Source organism: Panulirus ornatus, chromosome 52 (genome assembly GCF_036320965.1).
Source record: "Panulirus ornatus isolate Po-2019 chromosome 52, ASM3632096v1, whole genome shotgun sequence".
NCBI classification, from domain to species: domain Eukaryota; kingdom Metazoa; phylum Arthropoda; class Malacostraca; order Decapoda; family Palinuridae; genus Panulirus; species Panulirus ornatus.
In genome coordinates, this window is record NC_092275.1 from 11,579,409 (window position 1) to 11,592,663 (window position 13,255).

At 44.3% G+C, this 13,255-nt stretch overlaps 1 protein-coding gene across 1 annotated transcript in view; it reads right to left on the bottom strand.

The window, feature by feature from the left end:
- The window catches only part of LOC139764987 (aminopeptidase N-like), a 201,806-nt gene extending 193,717 nt beyond the window's left edge, over nucleotides 1-8,089 (bottom strand). Inside the window, exon 1 of the mRNA XM_071692040.1 lies at nucleotides 8,026-8,089. Coding sequence (XP_071548141.1) covers nucleotides 8,026-8,055 — 30 coding nt within the window. The 5' untranslated portion in view covers nucleotides 8,056-8,089. The remainder of the gene's footprint in view (nucleotides 1-8,025) is intronic.
- Between the last annotated feature and the right edge of the window lie 5,166 nt (nucleotides 8,090-13,255).

Below are 13,255 nucleotides of genomic sequence, written 5' to 3' on the forward strand. Positions count from 1 at the left end.
TTTTATCAACAACAAAGTTATCCAATTTGTATAGACCTTCACTCATATTAAGGTTACAATTCTTTGTGTATTTAATAATTGAAGATTCAGTGATATTTCTCGTAGTACTGGAGTTAGAGTTAATAACTTAGATGGCATTACTCCAGTCAATACAATGATCATAGTTTTTAACGTGATTAAAGAAGGCATTTGATTCATGTCCTGTTCTTATACTATATTTACGTTGCTTAAGTCTAACGGAAAGATCCTTACCAGTCTGCCCAACGTAAGACTTATCACAATTTCTACATGGCACTTTATAGATGCATTCAGGAGAATTCTCTGGTGAGTTCCTGATTAAGATATTCTTTATAGTATCATTGTTGCTGAAGGCAACATTTACGTTAATGATTCAAGCAACATGGGAAGTAAAGTACATTTATCATTAAAAGATTCTACTCTATAAAATGATTTCTTTGCTAACTTCTATATACTTCAGTATCAGGATGTTCACAATTACGACCTTACACATTCGAGTCCCATACATAAGGATCAGAAGGTTCACAACTACGTCCTTAAACATTACAGTCCCATACTTCAGTATCAGGATGCACAAAACTACGACCTTACACATTACATTCCCATGCTTCAGTATAAGGATGCACACAAAAACGACCTCACACATTACATTTCCGGCTTCAGTATCAGGATGCACAAAACTACGACATTCACATTACAGTCTCATAATTCAATATCAGGATGCCCACAACTACTACCTTACACATTAAATTTCCATACTTCATTATCTGGATGCCCCAAACCACGACCTTACACATTACAGTCCCATACTTAAATTTCAAGATGCCCACTACTACGACCTTACATATTACATTCTTATACTTCAGTATCAGGATGCCCACAACTACAACTTTACCCATTACATTCCCATACATCAATATCAGGACTCCACTAACTACGACTTTACACATTACAGTCCCATATTTCAGTATCAGGATGCACAGAACTACGACCTTATACATTACAGTCCCATACTTCATAATCAGGATGCCAACAACTACGACCTTATACATTACAGTTACATACTTCAGTATCAGGATGCCTACAAGTGCGACCTTACACATTACATTCCCATACTCTAGTATAAGGATGCCTTGAACTACAAACTTACACATTACGGTCCCATACTTTAGTATCCGGATGTCCACAGCTACGACGTTACATATTACAGTCTCATACTTCAGTATCAGGATGCCCACAACTGCGATCTTACATATAACAGTACCATGCTTCAGTATCAGGAAGCCCGCAACTACGTTCCTACACATTACATTTCCATACTTCAGAATCAGGATGCCCACAACTGCAACCTCACATTACATTTCCAATCTCAGTATCAGGATGCCCACAACTACGACCTTACGCATTACATTCCCGTACTTCAGTTCAGGATACCCACAACTACGATCTTACACATCACATTTCCATACTTCAGTAACTGGATGCTCCGAACAATTGGATCATATATTACATTTCCAACTTCAGTGCCAGGATGTCCATAACTACAAGCCTCACACTTTACATTTCGAACTTCAGTATCAGGATGCCCAAAACTACAACTTTGTACATTACATTCCCATACTTTACTATCAGGATGCCCACAACTACGACCTAACAGTCCCATACTTAAGTGTCAGGATGCCCACTGCTACGACTTTACACGTTACATTCCCATACTTCAGTATCACGATGCCCACAACTACGACTTTACACATTACAGTCCCATACTTCAGTATCAGCATGCCCACAATACGACCTTACACACTACAGTTCCATACTTCAGAATCAGAATGTCCCCAACTACTTCTGTGTTTCACATTACATTTCCATACTTTAGTATCACGATGCCCACAAGTACGACCTTATACATTACGGTCCCATACTTCAGTATCAGGATGTCTACAACTACGACCTTACACATTACAGTTCCATACTTCAGTATCAGGATGCCCACAACTACTAATATGTTTCACATTACATCTCCATACTTCAGTATCAGGATGCCCACAACTACTAATATGTTTCACATTACATCTCCATACTTCAGTATCAGGATGCCCACAACTATGATCTTATACATTACATTACCACACTTCCGTATCATTATGCACACAATTACGACCTCACACTTTACCTTTCAAAGTACAGTATGAGGATGCCCATAATTACAACCTTAAACGATATAGTCCCATACTTCTGTATCAGGATGCCCACAACTACCGTCTGACACATTACAGTCCCATACAATAGTATCACGATACCCAGAACTACGACCTGACACTTTAAGGCCCCATACTTCAGTATCAGGATGCCCACAACTACGACCTTACACAATATATTCCCATACTTCAGTATCAGGATGCCCACAACTACAACCTCATACATTACATTTCCAACTTCAGTATCAGGATGACCACAGCTAAGATATTACCCATTACAATCCCACACTTCAGTATCAGGATGCCCACAACTACGACCTTACACATATGTTACCATACTTCAGTATCAGGATGCCCACAACTACGACTTTGCACATTACAATCCTATACTTCACGATCAGGATGCCCACAACTACGACCTTATACGTTACATTCCAGTACTTCAGTATCAAGATGCCCAAAACTACGACCTTATGCAATTGTCCCATTTTTCATTATGTGGATGCCCACAACTACGACCTTACAAATTACAGTCCCATACTTCAGTATCAGGATGCCCAAAACTATGACCAGACACATTAATTTCTCATACTTCCGTATCAGGATGCCCACAACTACGACATCACATACTACATTCCCATACTTTAGTATCAGGATGATCACAGCTACGACCTTATAAGTTATAGCCCCATGCTTCAGTATGAGTTTGCCCAAAACTACGACTCCATATATCTCATTTCCATACCTTAGTATCAGGGCGCCCACAACTACGATTACATATTATAGTCCCATACTTCAGTATCAGTATGCCCACGACTACGACGTCACACGTTACATTCCCATACTTCAGTATCAGTATGCCCACAGCTACGACCTTGCACATTACAGTCCCATACTTCAGTATCAGGATGCACACAACTGCGGAATTACACATTACAATGCCATGCATCAGTATCAGGATGCCTACAACTACGACTTAACTCATTATGATTCCATCCTTCAATATCAGAATGCCCACAACTACTACTATGTTTTAAATTACATTTCCAAACTCCAGTAGCAGGATGCGCACAACTATGACCTTACACGTTACAGTCCCATACTTCATTGTTAGGATGCCCACAACTACAACTCTCCACATTGCTTTTTCATACTTCAGTATCAATATGAACGTTAATATGACCTTACGCATTACAGTCCCATACATCAGTATCAGGATACCCACAACCACGAACTTACGCATTACAGGCCCATACCTCAGTATCATCATCCCCAAAGTTTCGAGCTTACACATTACATTCCCACACTTCATTATCAGGATACCCACTACTACAGCCTCACATTTTACATTTCTATCTTCAGTATCAGGATGCATAGATTTACAACATTACACATTACAGTCCCATACTACAGTATCAAGATGCCCACAAATACGATCTTACATGTTACAGTCCCATACGTCAGTATCAAGATGCCCACAACTGCGGCCTTGCACATTATATTCCAATACCTCAGTATCAAAATACCTACAACTACGACCTTACAAATTACATTTCCATACTCCAGAATCAGGACGACCACAGCTACAACCTAACACATTACATTTCCATCTTCAGCATCAGGATGGCCAAAACTACGACCTGACACATTACATTTCCATACCTCAGTATCAGGATGCCAACAACAACGATCTTATACATTTCAGTCCCATACTTCAGTATCAGGATGCCCATACCTCCGAACTGATATATTACAGTCCCATTCTTCAGTATCAGGATTCCCACTACATCGTCCTTACTCATTATAGTCCCATACTTCAGTATCAGGATGCCCAAAACTACTGCTCTACACATTACAGTACCATTCTTTAGTATCATTATGCCCACAACTACGAACTGATACATTATATTCCCATATTTCAGTATCACGATGCGCTCAACAACAACCTCATATATTAAAGTCCCATACTTCTGTATCAGGATGCCCACAGCATCGAACTTACACATTAAAGTCCCATACTTCAGTATAAGGACGCCCAAAACTACGTCTTGACACAATACTGTAGCATACTTCAGTATCAGGATGCCCACAACTACGATCAGTCACACTACAGCCTCATACTGCGGTATCAGGATGCACACAACCACGACCTTATACATTATATTCCCATACTTTAGTATCAGGATGCCCAGAACTACATGACACATTACAGTCCCATAATTTAGTATCAGGATGCCCACAACTACTACCTTACACGTTACAGTTCCATACTTCAGTATCAGGATGCAGACAACTACGACCTTACACATTACATTTCTATACTTCATTATCAAGATGCGCACAACTTCGACCTTACACATTACAGATACATACTTCAGTATCAGGATGCCCACAGCTACAACCCTACACATTAATTCTCCTTACTCCAGTATCAGGATGCTCACAACTACGACCTCACATTTTACTTTTCCAACTTCAATATCAGGATGCCCAAAAGTACAACTTTATACATTAAATTCCCATGCTTTGGTATCAGGATGCCTACAACTTCAACCTTACACATTACAGGCCCCTACTTCAGTATCAGGATGCCCACAACTAACACGTCACACATCATATTTTCATGCTTCAGTATTAGGAATTCCACAACTACGACCTCACACATTACATTTCCAACTTCAGTGTCAGGATACCCACAACTACGACTTTACACATGACACACCAATACTTCAGTATCAGGATGCCCACAACTACGACCTTACACATTACAGTCCCATATTTCAGTATCAGGATGCCCGCAATTACTACTATGTTTCGCATTACATTCCCGCACTTCATTTCAGGATGGGTGCAACTGCGACCTTGCACAGTGCAGTCCCATACTTCAGTATCAGGATGCTCACAACCATACCTTACATATTACATTCCCATACTTTAGTATCAGGATGCCCACAACTACAACATTACACATCACATTCCCATACTTCAGTATCAGGATGCGCATAACTACGACTTTACATATTACAGTCTCATGCTTCAGTATCAGGATGCCCATATGTAAGACCTGACACATTATATTCCCTTACCTCAGTATCAGGGTGCCCACAAATACTACATTATATATTGCTTCCCATACTTTAGCATCAGGATTCACATAACTACGACCTTACACTTTACAGTCCCATACTTCAGTATCAGGATGCCCAAAATTACTGCCTTACACATTACAGTCCCAAATTTTAGTATAAGGATGCCCACAACTACCACCTTACACCTTACTGTCCCTTACTTCAGTATCAGGATGCCGACAACTATGACTTGGCTCATAACATTTCCATACTTCTGTATCAGGACGTCCACAACTACGACCTCACACTTTACATTTCCAACTTCGGTATCAGGATATCCACAACTACGACCTCACACTTTACATTTCCAACTTCAGTATCAGGATGTATACTTTTACTTTCTTACACATTACAGTCCTATACCACAGTATCAGGATGCCCTTAACTACGACCTCACATTCCAGTCCCAAACTTCAGTTTCATGATACCCACAATTACGACCTGACATTAAATTCCCATTCATAAGTATCAGGATGCCCACAACTACGACCTTACACGTTACATTTCCATATTTCAGTATCACGGTACCCACAACTATAACTTTACACATTACATTCCCATACTTCATTATCAGTATGCCCACAACTACGACCTTACATATTACCTTTCCATACTTCAGTATCAGGATGTCCACAACTGCAACTTTACACATCACATTTCCATACTTCAGTATCAGGATGCCCACAACTACGACCATACACATTACATTCCCATATTTCAGTATCTGAATGCCCACAACTACGACCTTACACATTGCATTTCCATACTTCAGTATCAGAATGCCCACAACTACAACTTTACACATTACATTCCCATACTTCAGTATGAGGATGCCCACAACTACGACATTACACAATACATTACCAGACTTCAGTGTCAAGATGCCGACAGCTACGACCTTACGCATTACATTCCCATACTTCAGTATCAGGATGCACACAACTACGACCTTACACATTACATTTCCATACTTCGGTATCAGGATGCCCGCAACTACAACTTTACATATTACAGTTTCATGCTTCATTATCAGGATGCCTACAACTACGACAGTTTCGCTTTATATTTCCATACTTCATTATCAGGATGTCCACAACTACGACCTTGCACCTTACTCTTCCATACTTCAGTATCAGAATGCCCACAACTACGACCTTACACATTACGTTCCGTATCAGGATGCCCACAACTACAACTTTACACATTACAGCCCCATGCTTCATTATCAGGATGCCCACAGCTACGACAATACACGTTATATTCCCATACTTTAGCATCAGGATGCCCACAACTACGACCTTACACATTACATTACCCTGCCTTGGTATCAGGATGCCCACAACTATAACCTTACACATTACAGTTCTATACTTCAGTCCCAGGATGCCCACAACTATAACCTTACACATTACAGTTCCATACTTCAGTATCAGGATGCCCTCAACTACAACCTTACACATTACATTACTATACTTTATTATCAGGATACCCACATCATTTCGACAACCGACCATTCCTATGAACCTCCTCTTCCATCCATATCATAACTTTTTCTTCCCACGTGTTTTTTGATGACATTTCCACTGCTACCATTTCTCCAAGTCCCTCATGACCTCTCTTCCTATACACACTTGCGTTCTCTCTTAGACCAGCTCTTGCTTTTACACTTAAACCTCCCGTAGTGTCCATCCATGTGAATCCTTAGATTTTTCATATAAACTTTCTAGAGACCACCTTTCCACTATTTTGTTTTATGTTGTTATCTTTACGTCGGTGTTCTCAAGATGTCTCCCTCTTTGCCCTTCTCCACCCTCTTTCTTCTGCTCCTGTACCATCTTAGCCGCTATCCCCAACTCTCACAAGCCACTACAATATCTCCATACCAGTGATAACTCTGAACCCTTGAGACTCTCTCTCTCTCTCTCTCTCTCTCTCTCTCTCTCTCTCTCTCTCTCTCTCTCTCTCTCTCTCTCTCTCTCTCTCTCTCTCTCCTGTGTATGACCTCACTGTACACCTAACCCTTTCCTTCGCCATACCGTGAATCTCTGTGGTTGCATTCTCAATATCTCTGTCTCCATTATTTGTCTTTTCTATTAACACACACATAGATTATCTTCCCAACGAATTTTGCACTTTGGAAAAAAAGGGAAATCATGAACAACATACACAACTATACCACTTCAGCCTTTACTAATCTTTTGCGCTGCTATACTGACCCTTTCATATCTCAACAAAAGATCATATAGTTAATTGATTGTTTTAGAAGTAAGCTCCCATGAAATAATCGCCCATTCGTTTGATCTCTTAATTTACAAACAAAAGTGCATCCTTAGCGTGTGCTATAAGCATAAGGCGAACATGAACCGCAAGCTGTGAGCGGGCAGATGCTGAACTTATCAGAGAAACTATCATAAATATGATTACCTTTGTTTCTTACTAACATGATCTTCTCGTACCATCCCATTATTCTTTGCTTAGCTTGAAATAGGGGCTTCATACACTGCAACTGTTTCCCCTAGTTTCATTTAACACCGTAATACGCTACACTTTCATGGCTAGTTATGATAATCACTGATTTATGAAAGAGGAGCAACAGTGGGGCATACGGTAAAAATGGATTAGTTATTCTTCGCTGTCATCAATTCTATAACTAATGTTGGATTCAAAAGATATTTACTTACCAGTAGATGTAAGTATCGGTGGTGCTTCATGAAACAGGCTTCCAACTGCCTGAGATGACTGCGTGTCCTCACACCACACGCTCTCAACTGACTGACGGGTTGCTGGGCCACCAGTGGGGTTAGGGGGTAGGGCAGAGTGGCAGGGGTTGCTCGGCCACCAGTGGAGTTAGGGGGTAGGATAGAGCGGCAGGGTTTGCTTGGCCATCAGTGGGGTTAGGGGGTAGGATACAGAGGTAAGGGTTTCCCAGCTACCATTGGGGTTAGGGGGTAGGGTTGCCCGGCCACCAGTTGGATTAGGAGGAAGATAGAGCGGCAGGGTTTCCCAGCCACTAGTGGGGTTAGGGGGTAGGATAAAGCGGTATGGGTTGCCCGGCCACCAGTGGAGTTAGGGGGTAGGGAGGAACGGCAGGAGTTGCACGGCCACCAGTGGGATTAGGGGTTAGGGAGGGAAGAGCGGCAGGGGTTGCCCAGCCACCAGTGGGGTTAGGGGGTAGGGAAGAGCGGCAGAGGTTGTCCAGCCACCAGTGGTGTTTGGAGGTAGGATAAAGTGGCAGGGGTTGTACGGCCACCCGTGGGGTTAGGAGGTAGGATAGAGTGGCAGGGATTGCCCAGCCACCAGTGGGGTTAGGGGGTAGGGAGAGCGGCAGGGGTTGCCCGGGCACCAGTGGTTTAGAGGATAGGGTAGAGCGGCTAGGGTGACCCGGCCATCTGTGGGATTAGAGGACAGGGTAGAGCCATCTGTGGGGGTTAGAGGAGAGATTGATCGGATAGAGTTGGGAGAGAATCAGAAAATGGTGTTGCTAGGTTTTACCTTAATGACTAGGCTGCTGTTGTTGTAAGAATTACTTTTAAAATATATACCTCCTCTCCCATGTGATAATGTACGCACATGTCAGTTTAGATTATATTCAAAGATGGTTAGATGGAAGACTACTAACCTCGAAAGGATCGTTGACTCCTTTCGAGGTTGTTTGTGATGGTGGGAAAAGATTGAATACTGATATTAGTATGATTAGACTGGACCAGCAAATATATAATTAAGGAGAAATACCTGTAACCTTTGTACTTAAGGAGGAGCAAGTAGCCAGTTGTGGACTTAAACTGAAGTATCTGTCAAGTCTATTTTTAAACGTATCATAAGTACCTCTTGGTGTCGGGTCCAAGGTCAAACCATTGGAAGTCATACCCAAAACCTTATGAACTTCTTTACCATGAACTGTACCACCAAACATCGACAGATGAGAACAAGTGTTCGAGCAGCTGCCTAATCATTACCCACAGCTTCAGCTACTGCATGAGAGCTGCCCTCAGCTTCAGCTACTGCATGAGAGCTGCCCTCAGCTTCAGCTACTGCATGAGAGCTACCCACAGCTTCATGAACGTTACCCACAGTTTCAGTTACTACATGAGCGCTACCCAAAGCTTCACCTACTTCAGGAGCATTCCCCACAGCTTCAGCTACTTTATAAGTGCCAATCAAAGCTTCAGCTACTGAATGAGCATTTTTCAACTACTGCATTAGCGCTACCCACAGCTTCAGCTACTGCAGGAGCGTTACCCACAGCTTCAGCTACTACATGAGCGTTATCCACAGGTTCAGCTAATGCATAAGCGCTACCCACAATTTCAGCTGGTGGTACAGTTCACAGCTTCAGCTACTGCGTGAGCGCAACCCAAAGCTTCAGCTACTGCATGAGTGCTACCAACATTGTAAGCTACTGCATGAGCGCTACGCAACTTCAGCTACTGCATGAGCGCTACCCACATTGTAAGCCACTTCATGAGCGTTACGCACAGCTTCAGCTACTGCATGAATGCTACCCACAGCTTCACCTTCTACATGAGCATTACCAACAGCTGCAGCTACTGCATGAGCGCTACCCACAGTTTCAGCTACTGCACGAGCGCTACCCGCAGCTTCAAATACTGCATGTGCGCTGCCCACAGATTCAGCTACTGCATGAGCACTGCCCACAGATTCAGCTACTCCATGAGCGTTGCCCACAACCTCACCTACTGCATGTGAGCTACCCACAGCTTCAGCTATTGCATGAGCATTACCCACAACTTCAGCTACTGCATGTGCGCTAGCCACAGCTTCAGCTACTGCATATGCGTTGCCCACGCTTCAGCTATTGCATGAGCGCTACCCATAGATTCAGCTACAGCATGAACACTACCCACAGATTCAGCTACTTCATGTGTGCTAATCACACCATCAGCTATGTGTGAGCGCTACCAACAGCGTCCAACTACTGCAAGACAGCTACTCACAGCTTCAGCTATTGAATGAGCATTACCCACAACTTTAACTACTACACGAGTGCTACCCACAGCTTCAGCTACTGTATGAGTGCTAACCTTAGCTTCAGCTACTGCACGAGCGTTACCCACAACTTCAGCTACTGCATGAGCGCTAGCCACAGCTTCTGCAACTGCATGAGCGTTCCTTACAGCTTCAGCTACTGCATGAGCGCAACCCACAGCTTCAGCTACCGCAAGAGCGTTACCCACAGTTCAGCTACTGCATGAGTGCTAGTCACATTGTACGTTACTACATAAGCGCTACCCACTGCTTTAGCTACACATGAGCGCTACCAACAGCTTCAACTACTACATGAGCGCTACTCTTACCTTCAAGTATTGCACTGTCATTACCCACAGCTTCAGCTACTCCATGAGCATACTCACAGTGTAAGTTAGTGCATGAGCGCTACTCACAGCTTCGGCTACTGCATGGGCGCTACCTACAGTGTAAGCTACTGCATGAGCGATACCCTACAGCTACTGCATGAGTGCTGCCTACAGCTTCAGCCACTGCATGAATGCCGCCAGCAACTTCAGCTACTGCATGAGCGCTACCTACAGCTTCGGCAGCTGCATGAGCGTCACCTATAGCTGCAGCTCCTGCATGCGCGCTACCCACAGTTTAAGCTACTGCATGAGCGTTACCCACAGCTTCAGCTACTGCATGAGCGCTACGCACAGTGTAAGCTACTGCTTGAGCATTACGCACAGATTCAACTAATCCATAAGCGATACCCACAGTGTAAGCTACTGCATCAGCGCTACCCACAGTGCAAGATACTGCATGAGTGCTATCCACAGTGAAAGCTGCTACATCAGCTCTTCCCAGAGCTTCAGCTACTTTTAGTATCGCTACCCACAGCTTCAGCCACTGCATGAGCACTGCGCACAGCTTCAGCTACTGGCATGAGCGCAACCCACAGCTTCAGCTACTGCATGAGCAATAGCCTCAGTGTAAGCCACTGCATGAGAGTTTCCTACAGTCATAGCTACTGCATAAGTGCTACCCTAAGCTTCAGCTACTGCATGAGCGCTACCCACAGCTTCAACTATTGCTTGAGCCCTACCTACAGCTTCAGCTACTGCATGAGCGCTACTCACATTGTAAGCTACAACATGAGCGCTACAAATAGGTTCAGCTACTACATGATCCCTATGTTACAGCCTCAGCTACTACATGAGCGTTACCTACAGTTTCAACTATAACATGCGCGCTACCCATAGCTTCAGCAACTGCATGAGCTCTGCCCGCAGCTTCAGCTACTGTATGAGCGCTACTCGCAGTCAATGCAAGCTACTGCATGAGCGTTACCCACGGTGTAAACTAGTGCATGAGAGTTACCCAGAGCTTCAGCTACTGCGTTATTGCAATCTACAGTGTAAGCTACTACATGAGCGCTCCCCACAGCTTCAGCTACTACATGAACGTTACCCACAGCTTTAGATACTGCAGAAGTGCTACCCATAGCTTCAGCTACAGAATGAGCGCTACCCACAACTTCACTTACTGCATGAGCGCTACCCACAGTGTAAGCTACTGCATGAGCGCTACCCACAGCTTCAATTACTGCATGAGCGCTATCCACAGCTTCAGCTACTGCATGAGCGCTACCCACAGTGTAAGCTACTGCATGAGCGCTACTCTCAGAGTAAGCTACTGCATGATCACTACCCACACCTTCAGCTACTGCATGACTGCTACTCACAGCTTCAGCTACTGCATGAGCGCTACCAACAGCTTCACCTACTGCATGAGCACTAACTACAGCTTCAGCTACGGCTAGAGCTCTGCTCACAATTTCAGCTACCGCACCAGCGTTACCCACAGCTTCATCTAGTGCAAGAGCGCTACCCAGAGCTTCAGCTACTGTATGAGCGCTGCTCACAGCTTCAGCTACCGCATAAGCATTACCCACAGCTTCAGCTACTGCATGAGTACTACCCATAGCTTCAGAAACTGCATGAGTGCTACTCACAACTTCAGCTACTGCATGAGCGTTGCCCACGGCTTCAACTACTGCATGAGTGCTACCCGCAGCTTCAGCTACTACACAAGTACTACCCACAGTGTAAGGTACTGCATGAGCGCTACCCACAGTGAGCTACTGCATGAGCGCTACCCACAGTGTAAGCTACTGTATGAGCACTACCCACAACTTCAGGTACTGCAGGAACGTTACCCACAGCTTCAGTTATTGCTTGAGCGCTACCCGCAGCTTCAGCAACTGCATGAGCGCTTCCCACAGCTTCAGCAACTGCATGAGCGCTACCCACAGTTTCAGCTACTGCATGAGCACTACCCATAGTGTAAGCTACCGCATGCGCTCTACCCACAGCTTCAGCAACTGCGTGAGCGCTACCCACAGTTTCAGATACTGCATGAGCGCTACCCTTAGTGTAAGCTACCGCATGAGCGCTACCCATAGCTTTAGCTACTGCGTGAGCGTTACTCACAGTGCAAGACAGCATAGGCGTTACCCACGGTGTAAGATACTGCTGAGCACTACCCACAGCTTCAGCAACTGCATGAGCGCTACCCACATTGTAAGCTACTGCGTGAGCGATACCCACATTGTAAGCTACTGCGTGAGCGCTACCCACAGTGTAAGCTACTACATGATCACTCCCCACAGCTTCAGCTACTGCATGAGCGTTACCCACAGTGTAAGCTACTGCATGAGCGTTACCCACAGTGTAAGCTACTGCATTAGCGCTACTCAGAGCTTCAGCTACTGCATGAGCGCTACCCATATCTTCAGCTATTGCATGAGCGCTACTCATAGCTTCAGCTACTGCATGAGCGCTACCCACAGTGTAAGCTACTGCATGAGCACTACCCTCGGAGTAAGCTACGGCATGATCACTACCCATACCTTCAGCTAATGCATAACCGCTACTCAGTTTCAGCTACTACATGAGCGCT